The sequence below is a fragment of the Anoplopoma fimbria genome, chromosome 4, assembly GCF_027596085.1.
Source record: "Anoplopoma fimbria isolate UVic2021 breed Golden Eagle Sablefish chromosome 4, Afim_UVic_2022, whole genome shotgun sequence".
Taxonomy (NCBI): Eukaryota; Metazoa; Chordata; class Actinopteri; order Perciformes; family Anoplopomatidae; genus Anoplopoma; species Anoplopoma fimbria.
The window spans coordinates 1,437,018-1,461,353 of NC_072452.1; the positions used below are offsets into that span (position 1 = coordinate 1,437,018).

General features: G+C 40.5%; 1 protein-coding gene across 1 annotated transcript; it reads left to right on the forward strand.

Moving 5' to 3' along the window:
• The first annotated feature begins 251 nt into the window (after positions 1-251).
• slc7a11 (solute carrier family 7 member 11) lies at positions 252-23,561 on the forward strand. Its single transcript, XM_054597191.1, has 12 exons — positions 252-635; positions 1,992-2,118; positions 5,797-5,912; positions 6,976-7,101; positions 9,173-9,272; positions 12,889-12,933; positions 13,411-13,534; positions 17,174-17,277; positions 18,156-18,252; positions 19,168-19,317; positions 19,568-19,745; positions 23,212-23,561. The coding sequence occupies exons 1-12, from the start codon at positions 347-349 to the stop codon at positions 23,265-23,267; spliced, it is 1,512 nt and encodes a 503-aa protein (XP_054453166.1). The 5' UTR covers positions 252-346; the 3' UTR covers positions 23,268-23,561.
• Positions 23,562-24,336: the final 775 nt, after the last annotated feature.

Below are 24,336 nucleotides of genomic sequence, written 5' to 3' on the forward strand. Positions count from 1 at the left end.
CTAAGAACCAGACCCGGGATGACACAGCAGTACAGAGCAGAGTTATTGAGAAAGAGCTACAGAAGAAAAGCTGTTTGAAGTCAGAAAGGGGAAGAGCAAGCCTCCAAGGCTTTAAAGCGGTTTATTAGTGAGTGACTCATACATAGAGACAGAGAGAGAGAGAGAGAGAGAGAGAGAGAGAGAGAGAGAGAGTGTGTGTATTTAGTAACTTTGTCTGCACCAGTCACACACGCTCAGTGGTTCAAGGCTACACCAGAGGGACAGATCCCAGGTGAAAAAACACTTTGACTCCATTCAAAGAGAGAGAGACTGTGTGTGGTTTTGAGAGTCAGCGAGTGTTTAAAAAATGACCAAAAGATCTGCCTCTAGTCAAAAAGATGGAAAAGTTGCAGCAAGTGGACAGAAAGTTTCCCAAAATGAGAGCCAGTCAGATCCCGGCGGGAAACTGGAGGACGAGGAAGACAGGAGGGTGGGACTGGGGAAGAAGGTGACCCTGCTCCGAGGGATCTCCATCATCATCGGCACCATCATCGGAGCCGGGATCTTCATCTCTCCAAAGGGCATCCTGAAGCACTCAGGCAGTATAGGAATGTCCCTCATCGTGTGGATCGCCTGCGGTGTGCTGTCACTCTTCGGTGAGTTTGTTCACAGGTGGATCAGTAGATGAAGAAGATGTCTTTCCTACTTTGAGAGTAGCAACATTGAATGGGAAAAGTGCTGGTGGAGGTGGAAGTTACAAAGTATTACTATTACTGTCTGTACACAGATTAAATAACTAAATAATAAACGGTACATTTTCTTATACTGAATCAACCGCTAATGTTTTTAATATGCAAATAACTTCATCAGGAAGGATTTTTGTTATAAACCCATCTGTCAGATTAGTATTGGCGAGTAGCCTACACAACTTGATGTATGAGTCAGGCCTACCTCACTCACAAAGCTGTGTTTGCTTTGCTGGTTGTGCATGAATAGTCATCAATCATGATGCCCAAGACTGTATTCTTTTGCTTAATTGCAAATGAGGCATAAAGGTTCAGCGTTACTGTGTGTTGACAGTGTTTGTCCCTTGGACAAATTTAGTTGATTACCCCTTGCGTACAACTTTTGCAAAAATATTTCAAAAAGGGGGAATTAATCAATTTCTTTAAAAGATCATATAAATATGTTCCATCAAGAAGGAGGTAATGTTTTTAATTTAAAATCTGTAACTTCACTGACTGACTTCACTGATGTGAAAACTGAAAACCTCATCTCACTATCAGAATGCAAATAGTAGACTTTGTAATAGCCAAAACACTATTGTTAAGTTAGTATGCACAAAAAACACTGAACCTGACCTTGGTTTCTAGTAGTATTAGAATATTTATGTACCTTTTTAAAATTGATTTATATATATATATGTATATATATAGATCTGCTCTTGTCTGAACTGATCTCTGGTGTCTTTCTTCAGCCTCCATCCACCCAAACATCCTCCTTGACTCCGATCAATAAAACATAGGATAAGGAATAATTAGGTTTGTCACCACATCGTAATTGGGAAAGTATAATAGTAAAATGTAAACTTAATTTCAAGGAGTTGTGGTTGAAATACTGGTGCTGCACAAGGTAGTGCTGAAGTATTGCTGTGCTCATCTTTGTATTCTAGCATATATTGTTGTAGTATCCTTAAATCCTTTAGTTTTTCCACAGTTATGAAAAGTCCAAGCTCATTATCCCTGAATACCCAACCTTAACTCCTTTCCAGCTTCCCTTAATTCATATTCCCTAAACCCATTATTAAAATCTGTCCACCAAAATCTGTTTTTCTTAAGTTATGGGTTGAGATCCTGAAAGGCTCCCACAGTCATATATCTGGGTGCTTATGGGGGCCAGGGAGGATGTACATTCTATAGATGTGGCTGAGACCGTTAAGCAGCCCTGGGACTGTTTTGTGCCTGCCTTCTTGTTTCAGAGCCAGATCTAATCAGTCACCTCTGTCACTGCAGGAGCCCTGTGCTACGCTGAATTGGGGACTTGTATTAAGAAGTCTGGTGGACACTACACATATATACTGGAAGCCTTTGGACCTCAGATGGCGTTCATAAGGCTATGGGCTGATCTAATTGCTATAAGGTAATGACTGGCTGCTTACCTCAAGTTTACTGAGCCTAACTTAAAAAGTGCATTAATAAATATTGACATTAACCATGGATAAAATCCCAACTCGTCACAAAGGATGCTTGGTCAGGACCCCTTGGCGTCATTTTTAACGTTCTGAGTACCCTTTAGTGTAATTCTTCCAATGTGCAGGGTCGTCCCAAAAACTTCATTATGATTAGCATTGAGAATTTATACAAAACCATATGGTCAGGTTAAGGAAAAGATCATGGTTATGTTAAAATAACGACATTGTTATGTTACGTACGTAAGTTAAATACGTTACGTAAGTTAAATACGTTACGTAAGTTAGCGTGTAATTCAAAATAAGTAAGCCTTGACTTTTTGTTGCAGACACAAACCTAGTCTTCTGGGTGTAAATCCTATGTATGTGTTTTAACTTACATAGGTAACGTAAGTATGTTACATAATTCAAATTACGTATGCAATTCAAAAAAGTCAACGTTGACTTTTCGTTTCACACTGACCATGGACACAGGTCTCCTGGGTGAAAGTCCTGTCTCCCTACGCTTTCTTTGTTTCTCTTTATACCACATAACCTACCTACCTTCTTTACTCCACTAATAATTCTGAATTCTTCATCCAAAATTGTCACGAAACAAAGGATGTCCAAAAGACAAATGTTTCTTGCTAATGTCATTCATTCACTAGCCCCAATTAGGACTAACATTATCCATTGCACCTATGTTATTAATTTAGTTTTTATTTGTACTGTCAGTTTTGGGCAAAAAATAGAATGATAAAATCCAGACCAATTCAAAGCTAAAAGAGAGTGGATTTTTGAATTATATCATAGGTGACCCGACGCACTAATCTAAATGAATACTAATGTTGTTTACAGCTGTTAACTATTATGATAACTGTCACAACTTCTGTATAAACACTGGATGGCTCATGGTGAAGTGAATCCATACAAAGCTTTCCTGTACTGTTCAACTTTGGTAAACTCACACAAATCCCATACATTTGCCAAACTGCAAACTGTCTTGATCACGGGTTAATTTGTGTTTATTCACGTCACTCTAGACGTGTTGGAGAGGAGCGTGACTCCCTTTGTGTAGACAACGTTTCATCAATCATGACGAAAATAACCCATATTGCTGCTTTTTACATGTTGTTGAAGTCCCAGATATCCCAGGAAACTAAACACCGTCCTGTCGGGGTTCATATCAGGGAATTTCACCAAGCTGTATTCACTGTATCTAACAAGCCACACGTCGGCTTGTTTACTACAGCTGTATAAACCCAAAATAAACTATTTTGCTGTGTATTAATTACAATAAACGGATAAAAGGGATGCCGAAATAACCACATGATGCTGATTTGTAAAAAGTCTGAATTCATGCTTTGTTAGTTCTCTCCGCAAGAAGACAAGTAATCAACTTTTATAATACTTGTTTTCTGAATGGAGCTCGGATTGATCGATGCTAGGCTATGCTAAAATTGTAGCATTTCCATCAACACTCAAAGTTACGCCATATTGGTGTAAAACTATATGGTTTATACACACATTTCTGACACATAGTTTCGTCCGGTCTCTGTACCAATATGGGGTATGGTAGAGCTCTGGGGGAACACCTACGACCTCAATATTTTTTTCCTCCATTTCTGATTCAACAACATCCGGATATCATTGATGACAGGAGGAGAATCTCAACGCTGATGCAAATGAGTCGAATTCCGCGTGTTCGCCTTATTGCCGTCTTTGATTTGACTTTGTATGTAATCTTGCCGCTTGAAAAAATTTGCTCCAAATTTGGTGTGAACATAGCCCAACACTCTCTGCCTGTAGGCTTAAAAGGTACCTCAGGAAGTTTAAATACAACGACAGCTAGACACAGTGGGATTTGCGGCAGTTACAATGGATTCTAATGGCATTAATTGAGTAGATCGTTTTCAAAACACTTCTCAAACCCTGCAGCATAATTCCTTTCTAGATGCGCTCCAAACACAGTTTCTCCATACCAGAGCAGATTATAGTACTTCTTTTTCTCACACTGTGGCCTCCTCATAGCTCTGAACCACTGCTGGAAATAGTGCATGTAATTGATGATACTGTGGAACATACAGTTCAACAACAGATAAGTGGATTATGGTGTCATTTTGATACATTTTGGCATGTTATTGTGCAACATTTGTGGTTAGCATTGAAACCCACTGTAAGTTCTGTGAACCCAAGTTGACTACATCTGCCGCTCTCAATGATGTAGAAAGCTACAACCTTTCAGAGCGACCTTAAAAGCCTTCAGGGAAGGAGAGTATCAGTCCAAACCTAAGCTACCAAGCTATTTACACACAATGCATTCATGATGAAAAATTATGTGTTTCTCTGACTCGTAATCTGTGTTTCGGAATTCTTTACTAGACTGTGTTTGGTGACAGAGCCCGCCACAGCAGGCAGATAAAAGCCCTATCTGGCTGCGACCTTGTGAGGTGATAATGAGTTTGGTTTGGAGAAATGCTCCGCGTGCAGCTGCCTATGTACACAGCCAAGGCGAACAGTATAAACAGTCTAGTGGCTATCCTGAGCTGTCCAATTTTATGGCAGCCTCGGGCTAGCGGGACTCAATGGAAGCCATGGGAAATGAACAGAGACAGAGGCAGAGAATGAAAACAAGAATGAGGGAGACAAAGAGAGATTTCCATGGCTTTAGCAGCTCAGTGGCTGCTGTGGGAAATGAGGGAAACACTGATGAGCCATAAGATAAGCCTGTGGGACCAGCCAACCTTATTTGATTCTCATTGAAGCCAAGCCTATAGCTGCCCATTGGATATCACACACACACACACACACACACACACACACACACACACACACACACACACACACACACACACACACACACACACACACACACACACACACACACATGCACACATTTCTTGCTGCTGTCAAAGTGATCTTGTGAACTTTATTAAAACATTTTGGGAAATTGAACTTAAACATTGCAATTGCAGGAATATTTAAATTTAGATGTATTTATTTATTTCTGTTCTTCAAGTAGTGTGATTTTTTTCACTCTCTTGCCTTCTCTCCTCATGTGGACACAAACTGGATGTGATGAAACGTAACAAAACCAAGGGTTAAATGCTAATTTAATTTAATTTTGGGGGTAATGACTATATTGTAAAATAAAAAATGAGATGCATTGTAATACTGATATAACACTCATATATGCTGATATATGAGAGCTGACTTGGTCAATCAGAGTGGTGTTACATTTGGCTGAGGCCTACAGCGGTGGTTGGTAGGATCAAATACAGTATATATATTTCAGCATTATCTTTATCTATTATTATGATTTATTACAGTACAAAAATATTTCCTACGTGCATGTACAATTTACATTGAACAAATTAAAATGTTTAATTGCACAATTGATATCTTTGATTAAAAAATTGAAAGTGTACTGATAAGATAGTAACATTGTACTTTCTATTTATAATACATTTGTGCATATGAAAGCTACAACAATATAAATGCAATTCAAGCTGACACTCAGCAGCAACATATATCATATATTTACATTATATGCCTGCAGGCAGCTGTCTATTTGCAAATCCACCACACAGCAACATTTTCGTTAGTTGTTTGTATGAGATTTTCCTTGTGTGTGTGTGTGTGTCTTTCAGGCCTGCATCGATGGCAGTCATCTCTCTGGCCTTTGGTCAGTACATCCTGGAGCCTCTGTTCATGCCCTGTGCTATCCCCCCTATGGCTGTCAAACTGGCCACCGCCATCGGCATAAGTATGTATACCATTAATACATCAGTGTGACAATATGTCAGTATGATACTTCTGTAAATGACACGACATGTGCATGTCTCTAAAGGAGGAGGAAGACAGTGGTGGAAGAGATACTGAGGTCCTTTACTTCATTAAAAGTAGCAATGCTACAATGTAAAAAACACTTCATCAGGGGGCACTCTGGTGGCTCACTGAGTAGAACACAAACCAATACCGCTGAGTCCCGGCTGAAGTGGACCAGAGCAAGTCATCCCCTCTCTCTCTCTCCAGCATTTCTCTCTCAGATAATAATAAAGCCCCATTCATTCATATATTTTTTTCTTTTTATTGGCTGAATAATTATGTAGTATGTATCACTGTCATATGGCATAGAAAGGCAGTTATGTGCACACTCTTTCCTATTGTTAAGCCAGATGCAGGATAAGAACTTCAATGAGTGTTCTGACATTACTGACATTCTCACATTAACAAAAACAGAATGAGTTGCAAAAAACGTACAGAAATCACAAAGCTTATACAAAATCTTTTACAGATATGGATACATTTATTTCCTTCAATGTCACATTTTCTCAGCTCATCCTGAATCGAGCTGGAGAGCCAATATCATTTTTGATCAGATCTGAGAACAAGTCCATACTATTTCAGTGCCAGTGTAGGCAAATGTTACAGTCAGACCCAACACAAGAAAGACAGGAACATGTGGACCAAAGTACTGGTTGTGGTTCGATCAGCTCTTTAGGTTTTCAAAGGTTATATTTGCTCAAAGATCTATGGGTAAGGTTGTGCAACTAAACCACTTGGTGAGAACGATCAGATTTACAGTAAAATAAGATGCAAACATTGACTGTCGAACTGTGTTGAGACACAAAATTCAGTCTAAACATTTAAGTTATACATGCCCCATATCCATTCACCATCTTGACTGACCTAACTCTCTGATTTTCTTATTAAAGGACACACTACTTGCTGCATTGGCTCTGTATGTTGTCACTGGTCATAAATTGTGTGATTCAAAATTCCCCAATAGCAAACTTATTCCTCTCTGTCTTTCTCTGTCCCTTTAGCTTCTGTTATGTACCTGAACAGTATGAGCGTGACATGGACAGCGAGGATTCAAATGATCCTCACCTTTAGCAAGCTGCTGGCCATCAGTATCATCATAGTGCCTGGAGTGTACCAGCTCTTTAAGGGTAAGATACCTTCATCTTCACCACTGTCAGCACCATCATCCTTATCATCATCATCACCTCTAAGATCCTCTATTAGTGCTCTTCTAGAATCCATATACAATATATATACCGGCTGTTCTCAACACGACTCACTATGTTTTGGTTTTCCATAGGACCTGGTACAAAAAGTGAGTTGAGTTGAGTTGAGTTGAGTTGAGTTGAGTTGAGTTGAGTTGAGTTGAGTTGAGTTGAACTGAACTGAACTGAACTGAACAGTGCATTGTAAATGAGGTGTTATACTTGATGTATGCTACTGTGGTTGTAAATGGTATATAGACTGTACTTGTATAGCGTTTTTCTAGTCTTCCGACCATTCAAAGCACTTTAACGCTACATTACATCATTCACCCATTCATACACTGATGGCAGGGGCTACCTGCCCATCAGGACTAACTACCTCATTCATACCCCACACATACACTGAAGGCACAGCCTTTGTAGACGACCCACTGTTGCTCTGAGCCACAGTGCAGGTTTGTACAGGCCCACCAGGCACACTGAGTACTGCAGTCTTGCACATAGCATGTCATTTCTCTTTGATTTGGCACTGCGGCTTTCAAATATTTTGTCAGACGGTCCGCTTTATTAGATTGCTGTGCCTTTATTTAATTGGGTTGTTGTTACAACAGATGTAAGGAACGGCTGAAATACCACCTCCTGGCCCTTATGTCAGCAGTTTCTGCACTGCCTGGCGCAAGGTCACATTTTTCAGGAGGTGTGCAGCGCGTCTCCTCAGCTCGCAAGCTCTGCTAGCTACAAAAATCAGCCCTGTGGCTTTGCGGAAGTTCCATGCAAGATTTTCAGCAGACGTATAAATTATTCATTAGTGATTCCTCCCCTGTTACAGTTCTTCAGTAATATTCTCAGACTTCACACAGAATGTTCAGCTGTAACAATTAAAATGGCTTCCTTTGTCTAAAACAACAACAACAACACGTACTATAAATATAACCTTGAAGCCTTGCAGTCCATGATACACAGCTGCTCACAGCAAGCAACAGCTTAGACATTTCCCAATGTCCTCCCTGATGGTGTTAGAAGAGGCCCTACATCACAGTGCATGGAGACTGATGCTGAAGATTACAGCTATTCATCCTATGACCCTCCAATAGAGAAAGGATAATAGTGAAAAGTAGTTCATTTCAAATCTGTATCTAAAGGTAAACAAAGGCCCCAGCACAGGCGACCAGGCTTCTGTCTTTGTTTTTGGAGGTTTATTGGTGTTTATTTGATTTTATGCCCATACATGATCCTATGTGGATCAGGCCCCTGTTGGGACACGGGTCCTGGGCATAGCATAGTTGGATGTGTCTAACATTCAGATATTTAGACCATCAGATGAATAAACTAAATATGTATACTAATTAATATTGCTTTAACTAGTGTGTATGAATGATTCATTTGGGAGTATGAATTATAAAAAACTGTCCTAACTTCAGAAACAGACAACTATTATGAACACAATCTAATAAAAAGTGCTTTCAGAAAACGTATTAATTTCTGTCATCATATGTCTTGTATGTTATTGTTTTAAATAAATGTGCATTAAAACACATTACCACAGATGGGGGGCCAGTGTATTCACCTCTGCATTTCTTCACAGAGTGATCATTACAAACAATTCATGGCTCTCAACATTTCAGTGCAAATTTATTGTCCTATTAGATTGTTTTATGTGTTTGTATGAGCAGTTTTAGTCCATAAATGTGAGCTCCTATATAAAACAGAACACTGATTACATCGAGAGTGATTTAATCTGCTTGAAGTACCTTTGTTGTACGGATGAATTTACCTCTCCAAGCTAAAAAGACAGAGTACTGCTCCCTTCATCTTCATTTTCATTTTCAAACTACTATACTGCATACTTGTATTATTGTTATGGCTATGATTACCTCTGGTATTGTGTAAGAACTATCAGCACAAATCATTCAATTGCTGCAATAACCCCTCTTCATTTAGGAGCAATTATGGTGCTTCAAAATGCCAACAAATAGAAATGTGTGTGTGTGTGTGTGCATGTTTGTGTTTGTAGGAGAGACCAAGAACTTTGAGAATGCCTTTGAGCTGAGCAATGTGAAGCTGTCTGGTATGCCACTAGCCTTCTACTCTGGGATGTATGCATACGCAGGGTGGTAGGTATGGTCCTCACACACACACACACACACACACACACTCTCAATCACCTGTCAAGCTTTCTTATACATGGTCAACCCATCCTGACCTTTTTGTCTTAGATTTCACAATGACCTTGATTCATACCTAATTAAATTATCTAATCCAAAACATATAAATTTACAATCTGTTCAAAACCGATTATCCAGCAGCCATGACACAATAGTCAAATAGTCAAGCATCCCAGCGGGCCCTCAGTGATTCAAATACCATGGACCCGCAGGTATCTCAACCCAAGCTCTCCTTACAAGACCTTTTCTACTTTAAATCTTGAGCTTCCACTCCGTCAGCGAGGGCCAACCACCACAGACACCAATGGAATAGCTAATCAACCTTTTCATTATCAGCAACCTCCTTCCTGTCTATCAACAACCTACAACCCCCCCAGGCTTGCAACCAACCCGGGAGCCCTTGCAGCGCTGCCAGCTTTTTGATTCGGCCATATCCACGTCCACAAATGGAGTCCGACATCAGAGACTGGAACGTTGTCGGCCTCCAACGAAATCTGAAAGGGAAAGGTATTCCCTTTTCCCGCAAAAAAATACGGTCACATTATTCCATTCACCAGAACCAACCAGTCAGTGTGGTCATGCATGACGTTACAGGCCTTTCTGCTGCCTCAGCGGCCACAGTCTGTATCATCACCCCCCTGCCTGGTGGGGGCCAGGTTGTCTTTACTGCCACAACGCCCCTATTTTTTAACTTTTGTCACTTGCCACACCCCAAACTCCCATCATCCATAGGCCTGCAGACATATGTCCTTCAGCTAATGTCCACATGTCAAAGGGAGACAACAAACAGGAATGGACAATCACCTACCATGGAGGCAGAATGGTGTGCAATAACTTGAATCCCCTGGGCTGTGTTTCTACCTGCTGCTTCCTGCACGTCTGGCCCTTTAGAGGCGCTCACGCCAGGAATACCTGCCCCCACAATCCAACCAGACCTGTAAACTGACCAGCAGGGCTCCTTAGCACATCCTCATCCACCCCAATGCCAGGTTGATAGGCAATCTGAAGCAGGTCCATAGATGAGATCACCAGGGGGCGGAGATGCACAAGGACCAGCCTCTCCAGGGTCTTCATCAGGTGGGATGTTAAAGCCACCGGCCTGAAGCTGTTGAGGTCCTTGGGTCGCGGGGTCTTTGGGACTGGTACCACGCAGGATGTTTGCCACAGCTGTGGTACTCTCCCCAGCTTCAGGCTCAGGTTGAAGACGTGCTCCACTATCCTGCACAGCTGGTCTGCGCAGGACTTGAGGAGCCTTGAGCTGATACCATCTGGACCCGTGGTCTTCCTCACCTTGATCTTCTTCAGTTGTTTTCTCACCTGGTTTGTTGTGAGGGACAAGTTAATGGGTGGGGGCTGTGTGCTGTAGGTTGTTGGAGGGGGTGTGGGGTGCTGGTCAGGGAGTGCAGTGTATGAGGAGGGTGTAAGGGAGCTGAATGTTGTGGAAAGGGGGGCTGGAGAGGGGTAGAGGAGGTGGGGCAATCTACAGGGGGTGCAGACGATGGGGGTTGCAGCATTAGGGAGGTCTGGATGGGGGGAGGGGTGGGTGGCTGATCAAATCTGTTAAAGAATGAGTTCAGCTCATTCACCCACTTTTGGTCCCCCATAGGCTGTTGGTTGGGCCCCTTGTGGCCAGACATGGCATTGAGGCCCTTCCAGACCCCATTGATATTATTCTGCTGCAGCTGATCCTCCATCTTCCTCCTGTAGACTGTTTTCCCTTCCCTGATCTTCCTCCTCAGCTTCCTCTGCACAGTCCTCAGCTCCTCCTTGTTTCCTGATCTAAAGACCCTCTTCTTCTCCTTGAGGAGGGTCTTTATCTCAGGAGTGATCCAGGGTTTACTGTTGGAAAAACACCGTACAGTCCTGGTGGGTACGGTGTTCTCCACACAAAAGTTAATGTAGTCCGTTATACAGTCTGTGAGACTGTCGATGTCCTCCCCATGGGCATCACTGAAAACTTCCCACACGGTAGACTCAAAACAGTCCAGGCCTCCAGGTCTACTCTAATCCACTCAGCCCTTACAAGCTGCTGACAAACTACATGGTTGTATGCAGCCAAGGCATCACCTCCACAACCACTTTCTCTCACTGAAACAAAGTGCTCCGCATTTCAGTCATATCTTCAGAACACTATTCAAGTCACTCCTTCCGCATTGGTGCAGTGTCCACAGCATCCATAGTGGGCATCTTAGACCAAACCATCCAGGTCCTCTGCCGCTGGTCATCTCAGCCATATTTCTCCTACATTGCCAACAGTGTTACTGATCTCTGTCAAGCTCACATTCAGCTCAGCTCAATTTAAATCTGACACTTTTGGGGTCCTCTATTCAGCGTGGGTGGAAACACGCCTGAAACGGAACCCCCATTCTGAGTCAGATGTTCCACCTTTACCGCTCTCCTCTACATCCATTCATCAGTTCTGGACATCCAATACCTCATGAATTTCCATTAAACCTTTAAAAGACATATTGCTGTGGCTTGGTCCTTGCTAGCAATGCTTCGACCATTCCTCTAATCACCTGTCAGGCCTACTTATACCTAGTCAACACTTCAAGCCCTGTTTGTCTCAGATTTGTCGACCTGTGACTGTATTCAGCTCAGATGGAAACACACCTAAGACCGATCCCGAACTTCATTATGAACCACCATACCAGCCTTAACAGACGACATTCCTCTTTCACCTTCCCCCCTACACCCATTCATCTATCCAGAACATCCAATACCTCCGGCATTTTGATTAAATCTTTAAACGGCATATTGTTGTGGCATGGTCCTTGCTAGTGAATATAATATTAACTAAAACAGTGTACTCAGTAGAGAACAGATCTGATAAAAGTGTGTCTGCAATGACCACTGCTGGGATGTTTGATTCAATGAATACATTCGACAATTGGCTATCCCCGTCAAGACCGAGAGTGTAATAGACTTGTTTCTCACTCGTACTCGTACCTCACATAAAAGCTGTCATTTAATCAATGCAGGTGTCGACATTGGTTTTGTGCAGACATGCGTCCAAGCTCCGTCTCACGGGCGTAACAACGACTTGAAACATTTATTTAGGCTTTCAGTCTATTTTTTGACAATAAGCGTGTAAACCTGAGCAAAGGAAGGCCGGGGAAGTTCTTGGGTATTGGGGAGTGTTTTTGTAGTATCGTACTCAGGCAATCGGCTCAAAGCCGTCATACAATACATTCCATACAAACTTGAAAAATGATAAATAAATTAAACTCATCAAAACTTTCTCCCAGCTTAGCATGTCCTCTTCATTCAGCTGGCTGCCGTGTTTCTATTATAGCCCATAACGAACAAACCTGACACTAGATAGGGCCATTTGCATTTTCACGTTGGCCACCGTAGTTCTCCTACACGCTACACGAGAAGTTTCAGTTGGTTACAATCTCCAACCTCACTGCTCGATGTCGCCAAATCCTACACACTAGATCTTTAAGTGGTCTCAGTTTGATGCATATCATTTTGAATGTATCACTTAAGTTCTATAAACATTGCACATCATTTACCATTCAATAATCCTTGGCGCTTATTAAATAACTGTTTCCTTTTGCAGGTTCTATTTGAACTTTGTGACTGAGGAGGTAGATAACCCTGAGCGGTAAGTTTCATCTATGTTTTCACTATATCATCAATGTTGATCTATGTTTGCTGAATTTAAAACCTAATAGAAAACAAGAACATATTTTCCATTAGGTTTTAAATTCAGCAGTAGTTGCACAAAGGTAAATTGCACCATATTACTGGGAAATATTAAATCAGCGATAAACAATACTTATGTATCAACAACAGAACGCATAACCATTAGTTTGTGAAAGGAGTCATTCATAGTGATGAACTCATAGAGACTATTATGCTGGTAATTCTCAGCCTTTATGTGTAAGTGCTGAACACCATTTGAATAGCAGCTTTTATTTGAGAATTTATGGTATATTGTATATCATGCACGTATTGCCCCCAGCAACAGTGTTTTATTTATATGAAGAGAAAGTCAGAGGTCATAATAGAGGTGAAATGAGGGTGAATAAGATGCATAAATTTACAGTACTGCTTCTGTTATTATCCCCCATGCCATCAGGACTGTGCCATTAGCTATCTGTATCTCCATGGCAATTGTTACTTGCTGCTATGTGCTGACCAATGTGGCATACTACACTGTGATGTCAGCAGAGGAGCTCCTGGCCTCAGAGGCAGTCGCTGTGGTAAGTAATACTGATACTTTCAACAAAGATGGAAAGGCTTAAAAAATATTGCCTGAAGCAAACACACTATGTTCTAGCTAACTTCTATTTTACCCATTGTAGTATTGTATTTCTATTTACTGGGCACAATCTTAGTTGTTACAGTTAAATGCATGATTTAAATATTCAAATCCCTGATTGCTTTCTTTGTAATCAGAATAAATGCACCATTTAATAAACATTTCAGTGACACGGAATTGTAAAAGTACATTTACAACCACAAAATGTAGTAACTGTAAGCTGCCCAGAAGGCATGGGGATTTAATTGAGATTTATAAAAGTATGTGGCCTTTGCTAAAGTAGGGTACAATTCATATCATGGAGCTTTTGCTTCCGGTGTTTTTCCAAAAGTCTCTGTTTGTTGTTGGAGCAGCTGATAATGGCATAGGTGTGAACTGACCTACTAAGAGCTGTCTGACAGCTCAATACAAACTCCACGTTGGCTACTTCAAACAAACACACTGGTGATAAAAGAAAGCACTGAGAGGTGGAGTCAGAAGACAAATGCACCACTCCCATCAGTGCTCCTTCAGAACGTTAGCATGTGAGCATGTGCACATCTGTCCTGTGCATGAGCAAGAACACTGTTGCTGATTGGTTGAAATGGTGTTGTGTGGCTTGTTTCCTCATTACAAAGCCAGGGCTGTGTATGAACACTGGATTTCTTTCATTTCACCTCTCTTGAGTTTTCAATGTCTATTTTGATATGAGTCATTTCTTCATGTGTTCCTAAACTCAAACTGCCTTCAAAGTATTACATCCAATACATACATTTAGAGGATATCTTTAAAGTGACAAACACAAGTTTACCTTAGTTAAGGTTATCTTTTCAAGATAATCTTTTCTGGCAGATTAAGTTACATCTAATGTTTGCATCAAGTTGCATCCAACTCTGTTCCTTTCACAGCTAGCTTATGTGTACAAAACATATTCTCAGTTATATTTGCCCAGTAGGACTCAAGTAGAACGTCACATTTTCCTTGTTGTTTTCTTTCATACGGGATATTATTACATTCATAGCACTTCTTTAAGAAGCAGCAGGTGTTATTTTCTCGACCTGAGCAGAAGGACTTGAAAACACTGCGAAAGTAAACTATTTGTTCGTATTCTTTCATGACTACAAAGTAAGTGATGCACTTCAATTCTGGGGCCTTTAAATTAGTGTATCATGTGCCTGTTGACCTCTGTTGGTATCAGGTGGGATTACATACCACTTGTATGTGTAATAGGAATATAATACCCATTTTAGCCTTTTCATTCAATGATCCTGATCATTTCCATGTGTTTCAACTACGTTCATAATTTCCTCAGCAGGTTCCTCATGGTAAAAGGTTACAAGGTTATTATTTTTTTTATTGTCATTGTGCAGATTGCAGTCCCAATTTGCGACACACCAAAAAACTGAAATTACACAAAAAAAGACATCAAATGTGGAGGGTGGAGGATGACTTTGGGAGGTTCACAGTCAGGCGAAAGAAGCTTTTCTGAAGGCTGGTGGTTCAGCAGCCGATACTTCTTGTTCCCCAACGTATCCTTATAAAACAGTTGTATGATGTCCAAAGAAAAGTTACTTCTTTTTGGTGGGGCTTTTTCCCACGAAGGTCCTGCAACATGTGTCAATCTCCGCTCCTTACATGCATACGCTCTTTTAATAAACTTCCAGGTCTTCACAGGAAATTCAGTTTATGCAGCAAGACTAATTTATTAAGTTTAGGAATAGAACGTGAAATACTTAGTTAGGTTTTGGAAACCAAAACACTTAATTAGGTTAAGGAAAAGGTCATTGTTTGGTTTAAAATAACGGGAAAGCGTTGGTGAAGTATGCAAGTCACATTAACATTGACTTCTCATTTCACATGGGGAACCAACTGCGGTCTCCTGATCGCTGTTTGTTCGACCCATCAGCTCCCCTCTGGCCCGCCTGGTGTGTGATTATGCTGCCATTAATATGTCTTCATTCAAGATTTAGTGGATAACATAGTCAGAATGCTTACCATCCCTTCTCTGCAAAAGTTGAGTAGAACTTGGCATGGGAATTTCACCTTCTTAAGTTTCCATAAGAAATACAGCTGTTAATGAGCTTTCTTCACCAGGATGGAGATGTGTGATGACCATGTCAGGTTGTTTCTGATGATGATTTCCCAGGAATCTAAAACTTTCTCCGGCTCTGCTCCGTTGATGTAGACATGGGTGTGTGTCTTAGCATACGCTTTTAAATCAAGTATCAGATTAAATCACGTTCTAAGAGAAAACTAACTGAGACAACAGAACAAAATCAATATCCTTCCTCAGTCTCATGGTGGAGACCTGTTTCAGTGAATACATCCCTTATCATAACTGCAAACATTGACATCATTGCGTTTTATGTACATGGTAAAATTTACATTTTTCCGGAGTAATCCTATTTCAGGACTGTAGGTGGAATGCATGAAACTTGGGTTTATGTCAAATTGTATGACCATTTTCTTTAATGCTTTCAATTCCTCCCTGCTCTGTTAGGTATATTTAACATTTTTATTTAAATAGAAGTCAAGCTTAACAGTATTTCATCATTGTGGAGTGGTGGCTTATGAATGATCTTATGTGACAACAACATTTCAGTGTCCATTTGTATAACACTACAAACACATTTTTCCCTTAGAGCCCGTGCTAGTCCATACAAGCGTGGACTGTGATTAATCAGCGCTGAATGGCTTCATGAATAATAAGCAGCTTTTTCTCCCACTTCTGCATGACCCATTTAAGACAATTACTGCCAGAAGCCCTGTCAACTGCTCTTATTTCATCTAACCAACCACAGTTAATAAAATAAGACAAACTACAATTCACTAAACTGATAGCTGGAGACTCTGATACATTCACAGTGGTACCAGGCTTCCCTTTTACAACAATAGCTCACATTTCACGGAATAGGCTACACCTGTTTGCTTTCTTTCCAAAAATGTCAGTGTGTTGTTCAGAGCTGAGGTCAGGACACAAGAGGCTGAAAGTCGAAAGGTCTACTATACCTACCGCAATGTAAAAACGTCAATCTACGGTGCTTTGTTGGAACAATTTTTTGACAAACTGGTTAAATGGACAGCAAGCTGCTAGGGATAACCTTACCAAGTATGGAATGCTGAAAGAGACAAAATGAAGAAGAAGGAAAACATTTTTATGGGTGACAAGAGGCAGCCCTGGCCTCCTCATTTGAACTGTTGCCATCTCGATGGCAGTATTGCCCCCCCTCTATACGGCCATATACGGCCATTCATTTGCCAAACAGGTAATGCACTGGCTCTTTAGAGGATGTCTGTCTATCCATCCATCCATCCATCCATCCATCCATCCATCCATCCATCCATCCATCCATCCATCCATCCATCCATCCAAGTTATATTTTTCAAGTATTGCAGTTCCACTTAAATAAAAAAGAAAGTGTCTGTGATACATTCTACACTCGGAAATGGAGGCCTTGAAGTGAAAAAACAATGAAGGCAGACTTTTTCTACCATGAGTTTGTGAGCAGATACACTGCTGATGTATGCTGGTCACTTATTACATCCTTCAAGCTACAAATATGCTTTCTTACTTTGCTTCCTCTCTGTCTTTACCTGTCAGACTTTTGCAGAGAAGCTGCTGGGGAACTTCTCGATAGCGGTGCCGTTTTTTGTGGCCTTGTCCTGCTATGGATCCATGAATGGCTGCCTGTTCGCCTTATCAAGGTAGAGATGCTGACATCTGATGACAACACACTACATATGTATTTTACATTTAGTGAAATGCCATATAGTGCTGATGACTTGTTCAGTTGTAGAAAGCTATAGAAAGGGACAATGACAGCTTCTGGTAGTTAGTATACTGTAAAATCCCAAATAAAAGTTAGTATTCAAATAATAATTGTGTGTGAGGCCCTGAGGATTAGATAAAGTAAGCACTAGTAAACACAGTGTAAAGATCATTGAAGGGGTGTTATTATCTGCACTCTATTATCTCATTTTAAATTGAGTAAATTATACATTTCCACGGACAGCACTACTTTACATCAGTCAGTGAAAATTAACGTGTGCTGCAGCTTTTTTATTTCAACATTTTTAAAAGATTTTTCTTAATTTCAGATACAAGAAGGCTGTTAATGTGAAATATCTGTTCAGGAAGTGTTGAGTTTCATCAACAGTAACTTTTCGATGATCCAAAAACAGCAAATTGGAAGATATTATACGAACCGTGGTATGAGGATAAGTTGGCTGATGCTTTAACAAACATGACAACTTTTGCAGCTGAGAGCAATTCGCTTTTTCTTTCGTCTGATCGTAATTATCTATGTGACAAAGTATAAATGCACATGAGGTCGATGGGCCCCGACGGTCAGCACAGATTTTCAGACAGTAAAGTTGACACAGCCTGGGCCTGGTGCTTTCCTGTTCTTCTGAGCTGACACACATCCTCTTCACAGTGCAGGTGGGGGTCTGAGGGTTTACCCGAGTCAGAGCGGGTGAAGGGTATGAATGCAGTAAAACCCATTTAGCTTGTCAGCTAGTTGAGGATCAGTGTTTGTGTAATAAATATATATGTATGTGATGTGTGTTTGTGTGTTCACCAGAATGTTCTTCGTAGCATCACGAGAAGGACAGCTCCCTGAGGTGTTGTCTATGATCCACGTCCGCAGGCACACTCCACTGGCTGCTGTCCTCATACTGGTCAGTTTACTGCAATATGAACAATAATGACAACGATCAATAACTGTTCATTAGAAAACACTGACAACACTCAACGTTACTTAAACCCCCATTCGAAATACAATAGCAATAGCAATTAGCATTTAACAACAATCTATAAGGACATCAATACCAATGTTGAAACAAATAATAGTCACCATATTATATGTTAATTCAGTCAGTTGGTATCATATTTTGAAGCATAATGTTGTTGCTATGGTTACCTGCATACACCTTGAATGCTGACATATGGTTAAACAATTGACCTATGTTTGAGGTGACCTGATAGTAGATTTTAATGGACACCTGCCAGCCAATCACAAATGTTAGTGTTTTCTTTGACTGTGATAAAAATAAGTCTATCTACACAAGCCATCACTTCTCCCATATTGGAAACAAATCTTTTTAACTTCTTAAATCTGTGTGTGTGTGTGTGTGTGTGTGTGTGTGTGTGTGTGTGTGTGTGTGTGTGTGTGTGTGTGTGCGTGTGTGTGTCTGTGTGTGTGTGTGTCTGTGTGTGTGTGTCGTGCGTGTGTGCGTGTGTGTGTGTGTGTGTGTGTGTGTGTGTGTGTGTGTGTGTGCGTGCGTGTGTGTGCGTGTGTGTGTGTGTGTCTGTGTGTGTGTGTGTGTGTGCGTGCGTGTGTGTGTGTGTGTGTGTGTGTGTGTGTGTGTGTGTGTGTGTGTGTGTGTGTGTGTGTGTGCTGTGTGTGTGTGTGTGTGTGTGTGTGTGCGTGCGTGTGTGTGTCTGTGTGTGTGTGTCTGTGTGTGTGTGTGTGTGTGTGCGTGTGTGTGTGTGTGTGTGTGTGTGTGTGTGTGTGTGTGTGTGTGTGTGTGTGTGTGTGTGTGTGTGTGTGTGTGTGTGTGTGTGTGTGTGTGTGTGTGTGTGTGTGTGTGCAGTACCCTATGACCATGCTCCAGGTGTTTGTGGGAGACATCTACAGTCTGTTGAACTTCATGAGCTTCCTGCGATGGCTGTTCATCGGTGTGGTGGTGTTGGGGTTAATCTACCTCAGATATACAAAACCTGACCTACCCCGCCCCTTTAAGGTCAGTGTTTCCACACCCGTCCACATCTGTAGCTGTACTCATCCTATCTGAATCTGTGCCACAATATTGGTGAAATAAAGGTCACATTCCTTCATTGTCTTGCACAGTAACTCATCTTGTTCTTGTAGCTGTTTCATTTTTAAGTGGTGTTTAAAAGTAACTACAACAAATACCCATGCATATCTTTGAATCTTCTTGCAGAATGTATATGGATAGTAATAACAGACATCACTTCTGACTCCTGACACAGGTCCCGCTCTTCATCCCAGTGGTGTTCTGCCTCACATGTTTCTTCATGGTCTTTCTGTCTCTGTACTCGGACCCGGTCAACACAGGGATTGGATTTGCCATTTCCCTCACTGGCATCCCTGCCTACTATATCTTCATTTACTTCAACCAAAGACCAAAGTGGCTTCAGAGGGCTTTAGGTAAGTTGTTTCCTATACAATGGACCTTCACAGTCGGCAGCACATGACTGGAATAGATGGATCTGTTTTGGGATACTTGGTCATGCTTAACCTTGATCTCATGTAGCACAGAGTCAAAGGATCACTCCACTCATTTGTCACATGAAAGCCAGTTCACTTGTCACCACACAGCTGTAGAACGTCTTCTGTGGTTTTAAAGTCTAAGAAAGAGTTCCAATATGTGATCAATAGAAAACTGTGTTCTTTGGGCAAGGGTATTTATCTGGCAGGGGAAGTCTAATGCATGATGCTTTTGATTGCATTGTGGGAATTGTAGGATACAGTTTTTCTGAAGTTTGATTCATAAAAGGGACTAAAATTGAGTAACTCATTACCTTGTGACAAATCTTTACCACTTTTTTAATGTCACTTGCAAGTCTTCCAACTAGAAAAACACAAAATCACAGTAGTAGCTTTTTATATAAAATGTACAACTAATACAATTTTTTTTAATTGTGCACTAAACATACACTCATATAAGGAAAGCTTACTGTTTTCAGAAGTATATAAATGTTACCCCAAGTAACCCCAATGGTTTTGCTAAGATTATTGGATTTAAAAAATAATGCTGGGATTTTAACGAAGCATTTTACTGCACGTTTTACTGCGTATGATTGTGCTCTCAGTGTATTATATTCCTCTCATCTCCCGTGTGGAGATGCACCTAAAATGTTGATCAAAGATCCAGAAAATTCTGCTCCTTGGGAACATGGAGACATCACACTGCCAGCGGCCGTTGTAAACAAGCCCCCAGGAAGAGCGCCGGGATTTGAAGCAAATATGACAGTTACAACCTAGAGTTACAACTCCCAGGTCCATCGCATGATGCCAGTGGTGAAAAACATGGTTTTTCATATAGACTAAGATTAGGACAAAGACATCTTTAAATCAGGGCTGCTCGGTGGTGAAGTGGTTAGCAAGGTTTCTTCACATTAAGAGGGCTCCGGGTTCTGTGTGGAGTTTGCATGTTCTCCCTGTGTAGGCATCAGTTTTCTCCTGGTTTTCCGGTTTCTTCCCACAGTCCAAAGACATGCGCGTTAGGTTAAATGTTTATTTGATATGCCCGTAGGTGTGAATGTGAGCGTGAATGGTTGTTATGCCCTGCCTTTGCCCAATGTTAAAGTGCAGTGTAAAAAAATAATTCATTAGAAGGCAGCAGCAAACAGAATATTTCAGCCTTGAATTAAAGAAGTGAGTTTCAGCTACCCTGCAGTTTTTTGGGAGTTTGTTCCACATATATGGTTCTTAACTGAACACTGCTTCTCGATGTTCAGCTTTCACTCTGGGGAAAAAAGCAGACGTGAACCAGGTGACCTGAGAGGTCTGGATGGTTCATAATGTGGCAGAAGATCAGAAATGTGTTTTGGCCCTAAACCATTCAGTGCTTTATAAACCAACAGCAGTATTTTGGAATCAATTCTTGTCTAGGAGAGGTATCAGTGTAAAGAACTCAGAACTGAATTGATCCACTTTCTTGGTCTTAGTGAGGACTCAACCAGCAGGGTTCTGAATCAGCTGCAGCTGTCCTATTGATTTTTTAGGTATAGCTGTGATGACACAGGTGCAGTACCCGAACCTACTGAAGATTAATGAATGGACAAGTTTTTCCAAATCCTGCTGAGACATAAGTCTTTAATCCTTGATATTTTCCTGAAGTGATGGTAAACTAACTTTGTAATTGTCTTAATGTGGCTGTTGAGGTCTGAGTCCCTGACTACATAAAGATTTCTGGCTTGGTTTGTGGTTTTTAACATTGCCAACAAAGTGCTTGCTTATAATTGTTTTTTCTTCGGACCAAAAGCATCTAGCTCAGTTTTGTCTTTTTATAATTTTGTCTGTTTAATTGAAGAAAAATCTGGAACACCCAAAAATTGATTTGTTCAGTGCTTTTACTCAGTGCTTGTATTGGACCATAGTCCCCTGGTAATATGGGTATGTACATTTGCGTGTCATCTGCATAATTATGGTAACTTATTTTGTTGTTTTCCATAATCTGAGCCAGTGGAAGCATGCAGATGTAAAACAGAAGAGGCCCCAGAATGGAGCCTTGGGGAACTCTGCATGTCCTATTTGTCCGCCAAGATGTGTAATTACCTATAGACACAAAGTAGTCTTTGACCTTTAAGTAGGATTCAAAACCAGTGTAGTATTGTGCCAGAAAGTCCCTCTCATTTTTCCAGTTATTCAGGTAATATGTTGTGTCCACCGCGTTGACTGCAGCACTGACATTCAACAATACTAAGGCTGAAATTCTGCCACTGTTTAAGTTAATGTCATTAAAGGCCTTAACAAGAGCAGTCTCTTGGCTGTAGTGTGGTTGAAAACCTGATTGAAAGACATCAAAACAGCAGTTTAGTGCCTAAAAGATGGCATTTCAATGATTTTACTTATAAACGGGAAGTTACTCAAAAATGGGAGGTAACTTAAAAACAAGAGGTGGTTGAACATAGGGTCTAGTTGAGGGCGAAGCCTGAGTAAGTTAGCATTTTCTTTTTCAGAGTAAACCATCAGTCTTTGAATTCCTTTTATACAATATATTGTGAATGTGGATCCACTTATTATGATGAATATGGTGGGTGAGGTGTAAATGAATGTGTTCCTCCGCAGTTGCCTGAACTATTTGAAAATCATTTCAATACTAATGTTCTGTTCCATGAGAAATATGTATTTAAATTTGACACAATGTACAAATAATGAAAGTATGAAAGTATGACATGAATAAAACAATGCCTTATAATGCCTTATATTTAAGGGAAGGTCTCATTTTAATGTTAGACAACCATCTATGTGTTCTTTATTTCCTTTTAAACTATGGGAGTAATTTGAAATAAATATATTGCTGGGAAAAAAGAAAGCATTAATAACTATCACCCAATGTCATATTGTTACTGAATATTGGCCAGTAATGATCGGTGATCAGTCAATGCGGGATTCCCAATTTAAAACTGCACCAAAATTCTTGAAAAAATGATATTTTTGTTATCTTCTAAAGATAATTCTTTACTGATGTTTGCCTTTAAAACAGCATCTCCAATTGCCGGTTAACAGAAAGGGGTTTCCCAGAAGTCAAAATTTAAAAGTAGCCCTCTACCTAGGGAGAAACTTTTAAAACTTTTCTTCTTAATGGTTTAAAGTAATTTGAAAACCAGATTGAACTGAATTTTGTCCTATTTGATGAACCTGTTAAATGCCATCCTTATGAACTATAAGATAATCATGAAAAGAAGTGAGTCAAACCAGGTAGCAACAAAGCATTTTTCATTTTGCATTGCTAATAAGTAATAATGTAACTATTGTAATTAGAATGTTATTGCTTGTAGAATCTTTAAAAACATGTTGCTACAACCTTGTAAATGTTGCAATCAAAACACTCTCTCGCCATTACATGAGAGATGACGTAATGTTATGGTTTTCTTTGTGTCCCCAGATTCCTTCAACAGAACCTTGCAGATCATCCTGTTTGTCGTCCCTGCTGAGCAATAACAGTTCAGATCATCACCTCCTCGGTCCCCTTCCAATCACACAAACATGTTTTTACTGAGCTGATCTCTATCTCAGAGAAAAACTGCTGTTGTGCTCTCCAAAACTAATTTAGTACAAAGAGTTACAAAGTTATGAATGTGTCTGCTGAATGTGAGTTATGTGTTAATGAAGGATAAAGATATACAGTATGTTGATATTTCCTTTGTATCTGCATGCCATTGTGTTTGTGAGTGTTGTGATTGTTTATGTTACGGTAAATGCCATCTGATTCCTGCACATTTTAAAAAAAATTGTCTGGAAATTATTTTTTGAGAATATGATTATTTTTAGAAAGGTCGGAGTAAAGTCTAAGCAACCACAGACTCAAGTGTGTTATTTCCGTAGCTTAGTTCCTTGTTTGGTGGTATCTGAGTATCATGTCATTGTGTAGCTGGTTCGGATTTGGATCCCATGGTTCAATGCTCCATGGTTAACAAATCTAAACCCAAACCCAAACTTGCTTTTTTATTTGCAATGTGCAATCATTCAGTTAACATTAACATGCTTCTCATTTTGAGATGTTGCTAATTTTTTAGAGGTCTCGACAACAACTTCCATGCATAGATGCAAAAATGGAAAATTACACAATCTTACATTTTGACAATGTTTTATTTACATTTCCTACACAGTTTAACACAAATTGAGCAAATACCTCTTAACATGCTTTTACAGCTAATTTCCCTGTTTATATGCGCTGTCAATTTAGGTAGCTTTATTTGCCGCTCTGACAACAAGCCAAATGTTACCGAACTGTTTCATGTTTGGTTATCCTCTCAGAAATGGGCTTGAGATCCTGAAAGCCTGTTCTTCCCCAGGTACCAACCCTTTGAATAACACACAGGGAGCAAAAAAGTGTCTTCTCCAAAAAGCTAGCTGCGTCCCGGAGAACCACTCCTAGTTAAATCGGGCTTTTATTGCCAAAGGCTTTGGGCATGAGTATTATTGTTTTCCTACAATCGAGGATCTTGACATTGAGAGCAGAGGGCTATCCTAATGTAGGAGAAGGAGACTCTCAAGCCAAGTGCAATTA